General features: G+C 32.0%; 2 protein-coding genes across 4 annotated transcripts; one reads left to right on the plus strand and one right to left on the minus strand.

Moving 5' to 3' along the window:
- The first annotated feature begins 987 nt into the window (after window positions 1-987).
- Window positions 988-6045, plus strand: LOC118053432 (vacuolar protein sorting-associated protein 26B). Of its 2 annotated transcripts, none has more exons than XM_035064685.2 (12): window positions 988-1222; window positions 1307-1350; window positions 1473-1547; window positions 1654-1728; window positions 1812-1884; window positions 2497-2541; window positions 3162-3273; window positions 4049-4115; window positions 4461-4505; window positions 4734-4789; window positions 5129-5304; window positions 5624-6045. In XM_035064685.2, exons 2-12 carry the CDS (start codon window positions 1348-1350, stop codon window positions 5800-5802), a joined length of 906 nt encoding a protein of 301 aa, XP_034920576.1. In that variant the 5' UTR covers window positions 988-1222; window positions 1307-1347; the 3' UTR covers window positions 5803-6045. The 2 variants fall into 2 exon arrangements, with proteins under 2 accessions (XP_034920576.1, XP_034920577.1); XM_035064686.2 differs by having other exon boundaries at window positions 988-1178.
- A 2085-nt stretch (window positions 6046-8130) lies between these two features.
- LOC118053434 (probable protein phosphatase 2C 44) lies at window positions 8131-13691 on the minus strand. 2 transcript variants are annotated; one of them, XM_035064689.2, is made up of 5 exons: window positions 13064-13685; window positions 12451-12708; window positions 12070-12346; window positions 11710-11864; window positions 8131-8716 (listed from the first exon to the last, which is right to left on the minus strand). In XM_035064689.2, exons 1-5 carry the CDS (start codon window positions 13136-13138, stop codon window positions 8579-8581), a joined length of 903 nt encoding a protein of 300 aa, XP_034920580.1. In that variant the 5' UTR covers window positions 13139-13685; the 3' UTR covers window positions 8131-8578. The 2 variants fall into 2 exon arrangements, with proteins under 2 accessions (XP_034920580.1, XP_034920581.1); XM_035064690.2 differs by lacking the exon at window positions 8131-8716 and adding an exon at window positions 8723-10708 and having other exon boundaries at window positions 13064-13691.
- Window positions 13692-17749: the final 4058 nt, after the last annotated feature.

Here is a 17749-nt window from a genome sequence, read left to right on the forward strand (position 1 = left end):
AATCAACAATTAAATCAATATTAAAATTTATCTTTGACATCACGAGACCTTATATAAAACCAACTAGAATGAGTCATCAAATTTAATCTTAAATGAATTTAATATAAAAGGATCAGAGGGAAAAAAATAATAATAACTAAAAAAATCGAAGCATAGAAACAAAAAGAAAATAAAACCATTGTTGGTGTTACAACCCCAACTTTGTATGCAGATTGATGGACAATTTCCTTCTTGGATAATGTTAAAGATGTAGCAATTTTATTTTATTTTATTTTTGTGGTAATAATAGTCAACCAAATCAATCTTTTAGCATATTAATTTAGCTCAATGGTTTAACAATTCCCTATACTAGTTAAAGTAACAGCCTTCCATTTTAATTCTATCAATGATTCGGTTGACTGATTTATTTTATTACTTGATTATTTCTCTTATTGGTTGATAATTCGTTCCATCAATTGAGATAATAGTGAATTTCACTATTAAAATTTATCAAACGGTTGAGCGGTTAAATTTACAGATCCAACAATTAATTTAAACAGAATCAAATATTTTTATCATCCATCCTCTGATTTTTATCAAATTATCAATAACTTTCATGATGCAATATTTTTATATCATAATCATAGTCCAATACTCCGAATTCATCTCATACCGTTGTATTCCATTATTCAAATACACAATTAATAAATAATGAAGGATATTGCACAATTTCCTAAGAAAACATTATAAATTTAATTTATACATTTAAGATCCAAAATTACAAAACAATGACCATAACATTGTAAGATTTACTAGGAAATTTATGAAAAATGATACAGTGATTCCATTAAAAGATGCAAGTTCTTCAAAGTTTCAAACCATTAACGGACACTAATTTGGTTTTAAGATAAATAGTTATTCAACCCGTTATTAGTCACTAATTTCATTTGAGGATAAATAGTTCTGCAGTCCATTACCATGTATTGACTCCATTACCATCTCATGGATTCACAAGCACGTCATATTATTTTTCATTCAATGCTTAGTAATAATAATAATAATAATATTAACTGGAAAAAAGAAGAAGACAGGAAGGAAACTACCCTCTCTCTTTCAAGTGTTTGTTTGTGTAGAAAGTAGAATCCAAAATCCCTATTTATTTAAGATCTTTACTCGTCACTGACTCACTCTTTCTGTGGGTGAGTTAGCTTTCGCGTTAGGGTTTCATTTCATTTCATTACTTGTAAGACCTCGCTTTCTTTTTGTTTGACTACATAATCACAGCTTCATTTTTGCTTATTCTTTTTTGATCGGCTTGGTTTTGCAGATACTTGACGATTTGAGCTAAATTCAATTCAATTATACAGAATGGTATCTTTCTTTCTTCATTAATTATTATTATTGTTGTTATTATTATTGTTATTATTATTTTGTGTGTGTGTGTTTGGTGATAAAATTTGAGAGTTTACTAATCAAATTGAATGGATGATCAGAATTACCTAATTGGAGCTTTCAAGCCTTCATGTAATATCTCCACCACTTTTTCCGATGCAAAAAATCGCAAGCAGGTGTTTTTTTTTTTTAATTTCAATTTTAATCTACTGGATCCCATCCATCCATCATTGTTTGTGACTGTGGACTCATCAAATCAAATCACATTGGGCTGATTGGTAGGTTCCGATGAAGAAGGAGAATGGTCAGACAGTTATGGTTCCCCTCTTCCACAGTCAAGAAAACATTGCTGGACAGGTGCTCTGTAGTACTGCTGTATATCTTGCTTGATTCATCTTGGCTTCTTCATTAATAAATTTTTATTTTTATTTTTCCTTCAGATTTCTATAGAGCCTCTCCAAGGGAAGAAAGTTGACCACAATGGTGTTAAAGTTGAACTTCTTGGCCAAATTGGTTAGTCAAGTTTTTTCATTGCATTTCTTGCCATTTGCAACTGCTGTGCGTTGAATTGCTTCTTTCATTTCTTGAAACAAAATAGTTTCTCTTTTTAACCCAACCTCCCAGCAAACTTACCCTTCGCTATTATTCATCCATCCATGACTGGCAGTCGAGTCCAAACTTCAAATATTGCCTTTCGTTAATTTTCATATAAAAATATTGTTAAATATTCTGGTCCTCTTCTCAGGATTGTTTTTGTTAATGGTTCAGGCATGATACAAAACCAGACAAGTAATTTTAAACCTGTTGCTGGATTGGCTCTCTCTGAATATTCTTCGTTAATTAAAAAAATATAAAAAGCTTCTAATGCTAGTTGTACCAATAATACTAATAATAATAATTTATAACTACTTCTTTGTTTCTTTTTAAAATAAACATTAATGAATTTTATGAGCTTTGCTAACTATCCTACAGTGATTTTGAACTGCTCTGTTTTCTACTTGGTTGAAATTGGATTGTTTTGTACTATTTGCATTTTAATTTGTGTCAACTCGCATGCATGCATGCATTATTTTGTCCTTGAATTGTTTTCGAAAGATTTAAGGAACCTTTTGTTCTACTTCGCAGAGATGTATTTTGATAGAGGCAATTTTTATGACTTCACATCACTTGGTGAGTATTCTATAAATGATTTTTATTGCTTTAATTTTAGTTTTTTCTTTACACGGTTCCTGTTTAGTATGCGGAAGTCTATTTTGTTTATTGCAATGATATTGAAAACCAGATTGGATCAGCTGACCTGACTTGAAAACCAGTGAACCCTTTAATTTGGTTTAGGTTACCTCCTAAGTCCTTCCTAGTACAATCCTTGGTGAATTGTTTTGCCAATGATGCAACTGGTCATTGAAGAGGAAGCACAATAATCAATGGCCTGGGTTTACAATTTAACTTCTGATAAAAAGGTTGAACTTATAATGGTTCAGTGTCTCAAACACATGCTGTGCTATTTGGAGAAATGGGTGCCCTACTAAGCCATCAATTTTTATTATTTCCTTACTCCTTGTTTTGTATAGAATTGAAAAATAGAGTGTACCATGCATGTTACTTTATCTTTCTTTATAAATTTCATGTTTTATGTACCGTTGCGTACTTTTATCTGCTATAAAATTATCAACGATATATGACTGCCCCCTCAATTGCACTCTTCTCATGACCTTGGAAATAGCTATATTTGTACCCAAACAATAATTGATTGGATTTCAGACATGATTCCACCTTCTCTTGCTTTGCAGTACGTGAATTAGATGTTCCTGGAGAAATATATGAAAGAAAGACGTATCCATTTGAGTTTTCCACAGTTGAAATGCCATATGAAACGTATAATGGGGTGAATGTGAGGCTCAGGTATACCACTTATTTAGTCTTAAAATTTGCAAGTTAAATATTTTTTTCCTTATCCTTTCTGTTGATTATTTCAAGGTGTTTTGTGGACATTGTGCTGTTAGTTTTCCTCTGCAAATTATTTCAAAATCAGTATAAGCAGTTTTGAGAATGGTTTTAGATTCTCTCTTTGTAAGTTTTCATAATCCAATTGCACCAGACCTCATCTGCAACTAAAACATGGAAGCAATGTTAAACATGGTAGCTCCATGCATTGTTTTACATGTCAAGGCATAGCATGACTTTAATTTGGTTATTGAGTAATTTAAAAATACAAGGCTGCAGTTGATTACTTATTTCTACAATTGAAGCAAAAACCAATTAAGAATAATATCACAATCTTGTATCATTTCTTGATCATAAATATATCTCTATCAAACTGTTGGCATTTCATGTTTCTTTACCTTTAATTTGTCATCTTTGAAGTTCAGCTTGTGGAGTAAAATAGCTGTTGTCACTAGTTCATCCTAATGTACATCGATATACAAATTATTGGAGATGCGTTTTTTTCACAATTACCGCTTTAATTTTTAGCATCAATACACTCAATAGCATGGAGAGAATAGAGATAAGAGTGGAGTACAAAAGGAGCGGTGGAATAATATAAGATTAGGAATAATCAGTTGCTTGGTACTCAGGATGGAGATCTAAAATAACTAAATTTTGTGAAATGAAATAGATAAATGAAATTATAATAGTTAATTGATGTCTTAATGATTTGCTCATTTGCCTTCTACAGGTATGTTTTGAAAGTGACAGTCACTCGTGGTTATGCAGGAAGCATAATTGAATACCAGGACCTTGTGGTAATTTTTTAAAAACTTATCACCTGTCTCTCATGTATGGGCGGGCGTGCACACACAGTTTGATGCTTATCAATATATCTCTCAGACTGTTGTCTTGCATTTTGCAAATGGGACAAATCAAGTTGCCTTTTCTTGTTGGTTTATGAACTTGTTTTATCTGTATAGCAGAGTGCATTTTTGGGAGCTTAGAGTGTCTTTATTATGGAAAATTAGACATTGACCTCACATATTTATCCTGAATGGTTTTGTGATATCTGCATCATGTTTAATTGATTGCATACTATTCACATGCCTTTTCTATTAACACCTGCTGTGTTTGTCTTGTATTTCATTTTTATGTACCAGGTTCGCAACTATTCCCCCCCTCCAACAATCAACAACTGCATCAAGGTAAGTGCAAAATTCTACTATCTGTACCTGAAACCTGAGCTTCACTGTCCATGTCTCAACTCATTGTGATGCCTCTGGTAGTTTCAAGTGGACAACTCCTTAATGTACAAAGTGATGAACAGCAACCTTGCAATAGTCACAGTATACAATAACCAGATAGTTTTGTGCCCTGGATGTCCATTTTTTGACTAGTCTAACTCTTTATATTCTTCCTAACAACTTGTGCAGATGGAAGTTGGCATTGAAGATTGCCTGCACATTGAATTTGAATACAACAAAAGCAAGTAAGACAATATAGTTTCTGTGAATAGGCTTTTTTCAATCTCATTATGCTTGTTATGCTCTTCTTTGGGCTTTAGTAATCCGAGTGTGGCTGGACAATCAGATCTGTAATTTGAAAATTCTTGTTCTTGTGGTTGTTGGCTATTTTCAACTGTGGCTTCTAATCAACCAAGGTGCCTTTCCGTTCATTGCATTTTGATGTGTCCAAACCGGGTGGTTCAAACAGTTTGTTTAGCAGCACACTTGGGAGCTAAATTATTTAGTTGTAGAACTGATTGAAATTTCTGCTATGTGACTTTGAAGGATCTCCCTATTGACTCTTTGGAAATTAAACTATGCAGGTATCATCTAAAAGATGTGATTATTGGAAAGATATATTTTCTTTTAGTAAGAATCAAGATAAAAAATATGGATCTTGAGATCAGGCGTCGAGAATCAACAGGATCAGGGGCCAATACACATGTTGAGACAGAGACACTAGCTAAATTTGAGTTGATGGATGGTGCTCCTGTCAGAGGTATGCTCACCATTCTTCTTGAAATTTCTTGTATCTAACCAAAATAACCACTGAGGCGGTATATGATGAAATGCAGCACAAACTACCATACTCCACTACAAATTATCTTTTTGATGAGTTGAAAAGTCTTTTGACCAGTGTTTCTACTTCACAAGTAAACGCTGACCTGAGTTTTAAATGAATCTTTTATTTTATTTTTTATTTTTTTTTTCAAATTTAGGTATGTTTTGATCTCTTTCTTATACTTGAGTCAGGAAATATCCTTGTTTTTTGTTATTCTCCAAGGCAATGACATACAAGCATGTGAATATTGTTTCAGGTGAATCGATTCCCATCAGATTGTTTCTTAGCCCTTATGAACTGACACCAACCCATCGCAACATTAACAACAAGTTCAGTGTGAAGTATTATTTGAATCTTGTTCTGGTTGATGAAGAGGATCGTCGCTACTTTAAGCAACAGGAAATTACGATATACAGGCTGCAGGAAAGTTCTTAATCATGTTTGATACTCAATTATTGTTTTATCCACTGAAAAGAGAATAGATGGTTAACTGTGACACCTTGTATAGCCTTGAAATTGTCGGAGAGGGTCTTGTTTTTTTATTGGTCTAGAATGGTGTCTACACTTGCTTGGTTACTCCTTTGATTGTATATTGCTGAAATTGAGTGCATGGGTCACATGAAGACCTGTGTTTGCTTTCTTGCTTCAACCATTAAAAAATTGTTTTTCTGTTGCCAACTGTCTTGGTCAACATTGCAACTGCAGCATGTGCATCCTGCAGCTTAGATGGCTTCCCTTTTTCTCTTCTTCTCATCGAGGGATGATCAGCAACAATTTCTGTTCATTATTGGTCTTCATATTTTGTGTGGAAATGTCCCAAAGAGTGGTTATACTTTTTGTGCTTATTTGGACAAGTCCAATAAATCCATTGCCAGAAAAGGGCTTGCTTGAGAGTTGAGAACCTGTGGCAAAAGCTGTCCCTGTAGGTTTATACGTGCGTGCTCACCTGTGTTATCTGGCATTCCATGTTCAGTTTTCAAATCTGTGTGCTTCTGCTTCTAGCTTCTTTGCTGGTCGTTATCCTTGGTTGTTTTGGGAAATCTGAGGGTTCAAAGTAAAAGCAGAGGTGCACCGTAGCATATCAGTAGAGTTTGTGGAGTTTTGGGGCTGTCAGCAATTTCTTCCTCAATTAATGGAGTTTTGGGGTTGTGGAGTTCCTTGCATGTTGGTGCTCAAGACCGTTCTCGAGGGCTTCCATCTGCCATTCAAAAGTCAAAACGCTAAACTCTCGCTCGTCTATACCATGGCCTGAGAAATTACTCTCAGATTAACAGTCCGTGGCCACGGCAATTCCAATCTATGCCGTGGCCTGCTTCAAACTGCGTTCCTCTCCGTGCCAATATAATTCTTTTATAAATTAAAGCTCATGTGTGTGAAATAAAAAACAATTCTTCAAATATAAAGTATAAAAAAAATTACAAAAAAAAAAAAACTAAAAAAAAGCTTGAAAAACGTGTGACCTATGCGATTATACTGAAATAAACTAATAAAAAAAAAATTGAAAATGACCACAGACCAATTTTTTAAAAAATATATATAATAATGCAAAATAATAAATTATAAAAAAAATGAGAAAAATGACTACCAAACCACTTTAACATCTCAAACTCTTTACCCGTGTCATTAGATCGGAAGCACCACAAATGAAGAAATTGTAAAGCCCAACCCCCAACAAATCAAACGTTAAAGGATAAATCTTGAAAAAAAATCAATCACGCAAAAAAATATAATTAAAAGAATGAGAACAAGAATCAAAATAAATTAGAGATCATCATAAAATTTAAATTGAAGAGTTAAATTAAAAATAAAAGAATTAACAGAAGGAAAATGAAATCTAAAGAATGAGAGATAAATTGAAAAAAATAAAAAATAAACCTTGATTAAATGATGAAATTGAAAATCAATAAAACTTTAACAAAAAAGCTAAGAAAAAAACCAGAAATCAAAAGAATAAGAACCGAATTGTGTGTGTGTGTCTATATATATATATATATATATATATATATATATGATTGTAATTTAAGGACAAAATTGAAAGCACAAAAAACTTTTATAAAAGAGTCAAGGTTGAAAATAACCAATAAAAAAATATAAGGACTAAAATAAAAAAAAAATTTAAATAAAAAAGGATAAAAATGTACTTTCTCTGAAAAATAAAAAAAAAAAGGGGGAAAAATGATCGTTGGCAATAAATCATTTATCATCTTTCATCATTAAAAAAAGGACATGATGACAGTTTTAAAGATAAATTAAAAGGATAGGTTTGACCATCAAACAGTGTCAACTGTCACCTATGATCTAGAGCGTAATGAACACATGCCAATATTTTTTAATAAAAAATATTCTTTCAAGTTAAAAATACCATAATACCCTCCATTTAAAAAAGAAACCAATATAAAAGAACACGATTACTCCTATGGGCATACCTTGTTTTTTTTTTGTTTTTTTAAGGGTAAAAACTATTTTTATTTTATTATAAAATACAAAACATCTAAAAAACCATTGGTCAACAACTCAAAATATTTTTACCTTAGAAATAAATAAATATTTTTACTATTTTAAATCAACAATCCTAGAATTTATTGTTCTTTGAGGAAAATTTATTATTTCACTGTACAAAATTTTTTAAAATAATTATCATACCAAAAAAAATTTTAATAATTAATGGACATCTAGAAAAGATCAAATCACCCCCACAACCAAAGCTTCTATTTTTTCAACTCAGAAAAAAACATATAATTCCACTAGCAACCCAAAATAAACTGAGCTCCAATGAAAAACCTACACTTTCATTAGCACCTTGGCAACCACAACCACTATAACACGTACAATACATGAAAATCGAGTTCGTCTCTATTTATTTATGTCCACAACCTCTATACACAGAATTAACCTTTTTGTTTTCTATCTATCATCTGTCCAGCGAAATAACTAACCCCATTAATGGCTCAATAATCTCTACAGACTACTCCCAGCCCTGTATAGGGAGGCGGTTCATGGATTAACGAGGAAAATCTCTTTCATGGTTCAAACAAAAAATGCATCACACTTCCACCTCTACTTCCATTCTTTAACATGATTATCTTTGAAAGCAAAACAACTACAACACAAAGGCTTCAAACGGACAGACCCCATCAGCTGGCCATTTTAAAGGGATAACGTCAACACAGCAAGCGGAGCTTGGTGGTGCCGATGTGCTTTCTCACTGGCATCATCCAAAGCGGATCACAATACATGATATATCATCTTTACTCTTTCTGGCCAGTGCCTCAGATGTCAAGCGCTTAGCTGCTGCTTTTGGATCTTTAATTGGTTTCACTAAATCGACTGCCTCCTGATTCTTCATGACCTGCAGAAGTGATTCAGTATCATGTGTGCTCAACGAAGAGAATTCGGTATCATGTACAGTTTCATTTGCAATTCAGGCCTCTAACAAAAATCAACGAAGTAAACATATGTGATTCAATGGTTCAGCTCATGCTTCCAAACTCCAATGACAGAAAGAACTGCAACTTTCTTATGCTAGTGCACCAACAGCGAACTTAGTTCAGAAGTTTCAGCCTAGCAATTCTATACAGATTGAATATTATCTTAGGACAAATTGATGCATTGTGCTCCTTGACTGTCAGTGTCAATTTTGTGTGGATTTGGAAATGAATAGGGCTTCGATGTGATCCAGCTTGACTCGTCTAATTTTAGCAAAGCTCATGCTCAACTCATATTCATGACAAGCCAAGGATGTAGAGGTTGAGCTTGGCATGTAGACAACTTGGCCTTTTTACTTTCAGTTGTGGAGTTTAGCCTGGGTCCTGCTGCTGTGTAATTGTTAAGGAAGTTACGAGCACACCAATTACTATGATCATGTTCTCCTTGATCATAGTTAATGATACCAGAAAAGGGGGATGGAATTTCAATGGGAATTCTGGATATTTGTATGTTCAACCCTTTAGAGATACAAAAATCACTACTCTATAGAAAATCACAACTCTTAAGGGGAATGAACAAGGACTTGAACTCTCAAAATTTAAAGATACAGAAAAATCACCACCTTAGAGATTAGAGTTTAAGATAGCTCATGTCTCAATGGAATCCACCAAAGAGATAAAGCACTAAAAACAAGGTGTCAAGCTTAACTTGATTTTCATTAACTCAACAATTCTCTATGCCATTCTCGGGTTGTGACATGTATATATAGATGAAACATACAAGTAAAAGACAAGAAAACATTGACAAGTGAAGTACTTTTCAAATATTAAAAGCCTGCAATAGAAAATTAAGCACCTCGGGTAGAAAACCAACAAGTAAAATGACAAAACATGAAACTCTACACCTCGGAGCAAATTTTTAGACTTGCTAACTACAACTTAATATCCAAGGAGGCAGATTTTTTTACAAAGCTACCAACATGTGGATTCAAGTCCATTCTAGCCCAAAATGTTGATTTTATTGACATGACCATTTTTTTGCCTAAGCCTACCTCCTCGCCAGCATGTAATCTCTAGGCTTAAATCTTTAAGATCCTAGTACTAGCTTGTAGAAAATATGGAAAGGCCATTTTCTGCAACTTTGAGTACCATATGTGAATTTCCATTTGTTTCTTGTAATACATGCTAAGCTCTTATGTCAGTTAAGAACTGGGAGATCAGGGACGGAAGAATTTCAGCAGAAGGGTACATTTGTTTTCAAGGACTCTAGTTCGTGCTTAATGCATAAACTTAATAACCAACACATGTCATATTTACATACAACTGTAGACAGCAAATATGAAGCAAGGAATGACTTCAAATACTCAATAAAGATGAAAGCCTATTGAACATTGTTGCACATATTATTTTCTGCAGGTGCGTGAAAAGATAGAAGTGACAATTGCTGGTAAATACACCAATATTTTCTAACGTGTGATGCAGCAGTTATCAGTTTTCGATATTCAAATTCTATGGTGAGCCATGTCATTTGAAAGGGTTCTAGGTGTGACCCAACTGAAGTCCCATCTTTTCCAGATTATTTGTTTAATCCTACATCACTCAAACCTCAAATCTTTTTATTTGTTTCTTGTAACAAATGTCTTAAAACCAAATTACGGTTTGAAACGTCAATTATTTGACCAGAGAGAGTAATTCGAGCTTAAAGGACGAGAAAGGAATGTGGGAAAAGAAAGGAAAGCAAGAACTTTTGAGAGTTCTTTTGTTAAGTTACCAAGCTAAAACACCAACACCATTACATGGACATTTTTAACAATGCTCACCAAGAATCGCTCCCATATTGGCAAAGTATAGTTCTTGGTTAAATTCCCCAAATAACTTTACCTAGCTCAAGGCTTCCTGTCTGCTAAACAGTGTTCCTGTTATCACTACCATGTCAGTTACGTTCATGCTGGGCTAGGAGAGCTACTTATCAAAAAATAATTGGAAACTCAACCATCTCAAACTCCTAAGTAATATGCATGATCTGATTATATAAGAAGTGAGAATTAATTAGGAAACAGTAAAGGGTGGGACAAGCATCTGATCCATCCTGGGCCCAAAACAAGTTCTCTTTATTCAAATTTTCTGGAAAATTATGTCATTTCCACTGCAGAGTAAACTCAAATCCATCAAAGATCGCCTCCAAAATGTAAATTGCCCGAGTAGTTTTAACTGCCCCCTTCTCTAAGCTATTAAATCTCTTGTTTTTTTTCTTTTTTACCAACTAGTTTCTTCTGTAATCTAAATTTTTAAACCTCAATCTATCAATCAACATCGATAAAGATAATCAAATCCTCCTTGGAAATTTGACATACTATAATCAAAGCAACCTAACTACAAATTAAAATCAATCCCACCCCTTAACATGTTGGAAGAAATTCCAAAAACATGCTGAAATGGCCAGGAGACATGATAAGTTTCTTAAAATTGTCAACTGTTCTTAAATAAGTATATCCAGGTGATATCACAAGGATGCATACTCTGAAAATGGATTTACTAAATTGAATATCATCTAAGATCCCAGATTCCATAATTCCACTAAGTACCTCATCATTTTTTTCTGTTTACTTATTCAACCTGTCCTTTTGTCAGCTAATCCTTCCTATAAATCAATTAATTTCCATGTCAATCACATAAATTTAATTCATCTGCTGATAGAAGATAATATTTTGGGTTAACACACCAACAGTCTTAAGTTCCTAGGTCCGTCACCAACTAAATGTAGTCTGGTGTCAACAATGCAACAAGTGTCACGATAAGTAGGATCATTTCATACATGGTTGGAAAAACAAAACAAAAAAACAAACACCATGGAATAGATTGCATGATGATGCACAAATTCAAAAACTAGAAGTTATAGATAATTATAATGACTGACCTTCCACAATCCATCGCTTGCTAAGATAAAAAAGTCCATATTTGATTCAATAGGTACATGTCTCACATCAGGCTCTGAACTTAAATGCGCTTTAAGGCTATGATCCCCAAAAGCTCGTGCAACTGCAAGTTGACCATTGACTCTAGGTACATCACCTGGAGAAATTATTAGTTTATTCAGTAAGAAGAATAACTGCAACCAAGCCATCTTGTAATGAGATTAGAGTGGTGCACTAAGTTTATACAACGGAAATAACAGCCCAATGAATTATGTGCATTATAATAGCAAACACAGTCGGAAAAATGTTCCACCAAAAGAAAAAAAGAGTCTTGAAAGTGATTAAAAACGGTGATATGTTACCAGGAAGGGCTGTGACAAAGCCACCCTTCTTCTCAATCTTTTTTCTTTCAGTGTGTGGTTCATGGTCCACTGTAAGTTGATTAGCACAGCCGCCTTCACAAACAACAGCTCTAGAGTCACCAACATTTGCAATCCATAGGTCTTTGCCGTCGATAAAAATTGCAGTGACAGCGGTGGAGCCACCAGGTCCTAATTGCAATGCGTTCTCCAAAATAAAATTATCAGTGGAGCGATAAGCATTCTTAATAGCAATGGTGGGATCTTTCCAGAAATTGGGCTGCAAGCATCATCACAATTCACAGGCAAATAAGAGAGTGAGAGGAATCATAACAACAAAAACAATAACAACAACAACAACAGAGATAGGATGGAAGGAAGGACCTCGTCAAGTATGTTGTTGAAAAGATTATCTTTCAAATAACTAGGGACACGATCGCCAAGATGACCATCGAAGATGGCAAATAAACCAAGCTCGTGATTCTTCTTTTTCCTGTATTCAGCAACGTGGTAGTCCTCCATGTCATGACCAGACTTGCCCTCGACCAAGTGGAAGCCATGGGACAATTTCTTAGTGGAAGATTTACTTTTGCCTTTACCAGAACAGTCTGAAGAAGATGAAGAACTGAGACAGGCACCACACTGCAATCAATCAATTGACGGGTCAAAATGTTTCTTTTTCCCCATTCCATCCAATCCCATCCCATCCCATCCCATCACAGAAGCTGAATAATATTCATTGTGGATTTGTGATCATATGTAAACAGCTGATAAGAGATATTCTTTTAAGAAAAAGGAAAGAAAAGAAAGAAAGAAGCTTTTTGGAAGGAACTCGATCCATATCATCCATCATAAATAGTTAGATTCGTTGAGTTAATAATAAATAAATCAAATCCAAGATGGTTACAAGAAAGACAAGAGTGATAAAAGAAGAGGGTGCAGCATCTGGGATTAAAAAAAAAATACATACGAGGGAGAGTTTCAAGCTAGATGATACCTTTAACTTGTGAAAGACGGAGGTGGAGGTGTGAGACTGAGAAGCACCTGCTGCGGCAACTGATTCTCTACTCATCGTACTTATACTTGTCTGTGCCTCTGCCTTTCAATCTATCTATCTCAAAACTGATGATATGGTCCTCCTCCCCCTCCTCTTCCTAATATTAGCGTTTCTTGATAGATACAGATACTGCGCGCGTATATGTATATGTAGTAAAATCAAATCAAATCAAAGAAAAGGGAGTGATTGGGGCTGAAATTCTTGTCCAACCAACCAAATCTAATCTAATACCAGGCTGGTTCTGGTGCTGGGGTTGTTGTCTGGATACATGAAATTGCGATGATGACTTGGACGCAGCGACTGTTTGCTAATCTCCGGGTCAGCTCTGAGAGATTAAAAGAAGGAAGAAAAGACAGGTATGATCATCTCCTCGTGTTCTTGTTTTTTGGTCTTCTGCGAGGCAGGAAAGGGAGGAGCTTGCGTTGCGTTTACCAAATGAAAACACCTCTGTTTCTCTCTTCAATTACGCGGCCGTCAAACAAGCTCAAACTCAACTAATTTTAACATTTTCTCCTCTCTCATCAATAATATTATTATTATTAATTTACAAATTAGAGCGAGAGAGAGAGAGAGAGAGGCAAGAGTCAAGACTCCTCGTCAGAGAGCATACACATGTAACACCATCATCAGTCAGTCAAAGAAAGACAGCTAATGAACCATCTCCACACACTTTTCCTCTCATTCACACCTTCTTTGCCTATTTACATCTTAATCCTCAAACTATGTTGTATCTGAATTGGTACCCCCGAGCTCCACCCACCCTTGGTAAATAAATTGATGCGAGGGACGGCGGGGCGCACGCGGTTTCGGAGTGGACTTTTCTCACTTTCTATTCATCCAGCCACAGCAACGACAAAACAGTTCTCGTCTACGGGTGTCATTTGAGATGTGGTTAAAAACAAAAAACAAAAAAACATATATTTTTATGTTTTAGGTATTGTTTGGTTACTTTATCTTCATGTTGACGGCATAAACAAAAGAAGCTATGATAAAATTATGTATGGTAATTATATATAAGAACATAATTATTTTTATATTATTTTTTATTATGATAAACAAGAGTAAAATATAAAAATTATTATTGATATATATATTGTTGTTAAATTTATATATTTTAAAAAATAATAGATATTAACTCTTTTAGTATACTTGAAATTAATTATATTATAATAATTCTAGTTATAAAATTAAGATTGACTTGAATTTTTGTCTCGAACGACTCCCAGTTTGAGTTTTAAAATTATAATAATTATTTTTTTTTATTGTTATATTGATATAGATTAATTATCAATCCACTTGTAAGTCAAGTATTGTCTAGGAATTGATATCTAAATTAGATGTTAAAATAATAATAATAATAATAATAATAATAATAATAATATTGATCTAGATTAATTATCAATCTACTTGTAACTTGGGTCTTGTCTATAATTGACATCTAACTTAGATTTTTAAATCATAAAAAATATTATTTTTATTTTTATGTTAAATTGAATTAATACAACCCGTAACTCGTGAACCAACTCTTGATTGAATTTTAAAATTATATAATAATTATAGATGTTGGTATAGTTTTTAAATCTGGCTCGGTCTAAGACTCGGGTTTTGGATTTTGACCAGATTGCCAGGGCTAATTTTTTTTAATCAAAACTATGTTATTTTAGTTTAAAAAAAAAATCAACGTATTATAACCAAATTTTTAATTGGATCACCAGGTTAATTAGGTCGCATTAAATTTTTTTTTTATTATTATTATTAACTAGGTACCAATTCTAACTTTAAATCGATTAAATTTTAAATTAACCTGTAAGGCTAAGTCAGATTTTAATGGTGTTCTATTATAAAAAAAATATCAAGAGTAGAATATTCAATGTTCTGATTATTTAATTTTTTATGATAGAAAGAGGTTTGACAACTTTAGCGGTTGGGCTCCACCGTCCTGGTTCTGAGGGAAAAAAATCGTTTTTGGCGTCGTCCTTCCTGGAACCTTCCCATCACTATGACCGATATTAACTTTTCATTTTGATTTTTGTTTTGTTTTTCAGTTGTCTTTCTTTTTTTATTTTTTTATTTCGATTCTTTAAAAAAAAATCATGCTTTTTAACATGTAATTTTTTAAATAATTTTTAAATTTATATTTAAATTAATATCTTTTATTACTGATTTTTTATTTTTGTATTTAGTATTTTTTAAATAGTGATTGTGTTTTTAATTATTTTATATGTATTTAATTTTTATTTTTAAATATTTTTATGTATATTTAATTTTTTAAATTATATCACCACATAAGAGTCACATATTTAAAGGCATTTGGGATTTTAGTGTAATCTACATTTTATTATTTTTTAAAAAATAATTATTTAAAAATATTTTTTAATTGATATGCTGATATAAAAAATAACTTTTAAAAAAATTATTTTAATATTTTTTTAAATATAAAAAACACCAACTATAGAAAAAAACCTGATGCAACTAAATAAAAGAAAATTAATATATAGTTAGCATGTCAATTGTGTTTTTCTTATTTTAATTAACTATATTTTATTCATCAAACCTTTTTAAATATTTTAACTGAATTTATTTTGCAGTATAAATATTGAAATTATAAATTATATGAGAAATGTTTTTAGAGAGTTAATTGATGAATTATATATATATATATATATATTCAAATAGTTTTGACGAAAATTCTAGGTTAACACAATAAAATAATATTTTCTATTAGATCTGCTTGTGAAAGCTGACACGAGGACTTTGTTGATAAACGAGGGGAACATCAAATAAATAATTGACAAGGAACAAAATTTTGGAAAGAACTCGTGTACGGGAGGAAAATTAGGTTTATCCATAACTTAATTTGTTTTGTACTAGTTTCTGGATGGAGCCTTTTTTTTTTTTTTCTCAACGTAAAAATAAAAAAACATAATAAAAATAAAAAACCTAAGCGTTGTGATCCTATTTTTATCATAAAAAAATTCATTACAAACTGAAAAAATTATGAATGTCTTTAATTAAATAAATAAAAAATTATATGTGTTGATAAATGATAAAAAATATATTGATTTTAATCAAAAATTAAATCGCAAAATTAAGATTAAAAAATTATTTATTAAAAAAAAGTTGAATATTTGTTTCAGTTTGAAATTAGATTTTTAAATTTTTAATTGATTTAAATCGAATAAAAACATATTTTATTTTTGTTAAATTAAGTATTAACTCAATGTCAGGATTTATTATTAACATCATGTGAGTCCCATGTAAAATCAACCGCAACAAAACATCAAACATAATACCAAGTCAACTTAATATAAAATAATTAAATTAAAAAAAAAAAAAAAAAAACAAGTGACAAGAAAATTAAAGGGAAAAAAAAACATTGTGGGTAATTGCAACCTTTAGTGAATTGTGTTTTTATCCCATGTTGTATTTTTATTGTTTTTTTTAATATTCCTCTTATCTTATATTGTCTTACATGTTTATAATTCTAAATATCATTTCATTGGTTATCGAGTGTTAATTTTACGAAAATGAACCATGATTGTTAAATGAAAAAAAAAAGAAGCACATGAGAATGATTTTTTTTATGTGGTTGACTGTTTATATAAATAGTGTTTTCACCCTAATTTTTTTTTCATCTTTTTTTATAGTATCTATTAGTTCTACTTGTAATTTATAAAATTTACGTCAGGACTTGGGTGGCATCGCAACTCGCAAGGCCATTACAAGTGGAGGAGAGATGGAGAGTAACTAGATTTTGACATAAAAAGAGAAAATCATCATTGGCAATGTTTTCGGCCTCTAAAGTAGTTAATTTTTATGTCAAATTGTTTCATATGACGAGGAAAGTTAAGATTAAGTGTTTTGTTACCTTGAAAACACCTAAAAAAAATATAAATTCTAAAAGATTTTGGGTTTTGAGATGATTTTTTGAGTTCTTGAAGGTTATGGATTGGTTAAACAAGGCTCAAAGGGTGTTCCCTAAGTGCTTGGGTCAAAAATTGATTGAAAAATAAGTTTTTAAATTGAAAATACAAAAACTTTGTTTTTCCAGCCATCATAATGGTTAGATTGTGGGCAATTATAGACAAAGTATTGTCTATTTTTTTGCAAAGAATAAAGGGAACGATGCATCATCCGCCCCATTAATTTTAAAAAAATAATTAAGGCCCACGCACATGTCTTTTCTTTGTGGACCAGGTGCTAGGTTAGGCTTGCCAGACTTACAACACCTCACCTTGTTTTTGTACTTTGATTATTATTTTTATTTAAATTTTAATTAACATTGCCTCTCTTTTCTTTTTAGTTTATTTTTAACTAATATCATCGCTATTTTTTTTAAATTGTGTAGTTCACTTTTTTTAAAATAATAATTAATTTTTTGATTACTTTTTAAAAAATTTAAAAGAAATGACTGTAATTTTCCTTTTAACTTTTTTTTATATATATACTTTACATACACAGATTATATTTACATGATTCATTTATGAAAATGAAAATAATTTATTCTTAACATCCAAGTGTCATGCATCTATTTTTTATTTTTACTAGGAAAATTAGTTTTTCACTTTGATATTTAATTAACATTAACAATCTTCTTTAATTTATTAGTTCATATATATTTTATTA

This window comes from Populus alba, chromosome 6 (assembly GCF_005239225.2).
Source record: "Populus alba chromosome 6, ASM523922v2, whole genome shotgun sequence".
Lineage (NCBI taxonomy): Eukaryota > Viridiplantae > Streptophyta > Magnoliopsida > Malpighiales > Salicaceae > Populus > Populus alba.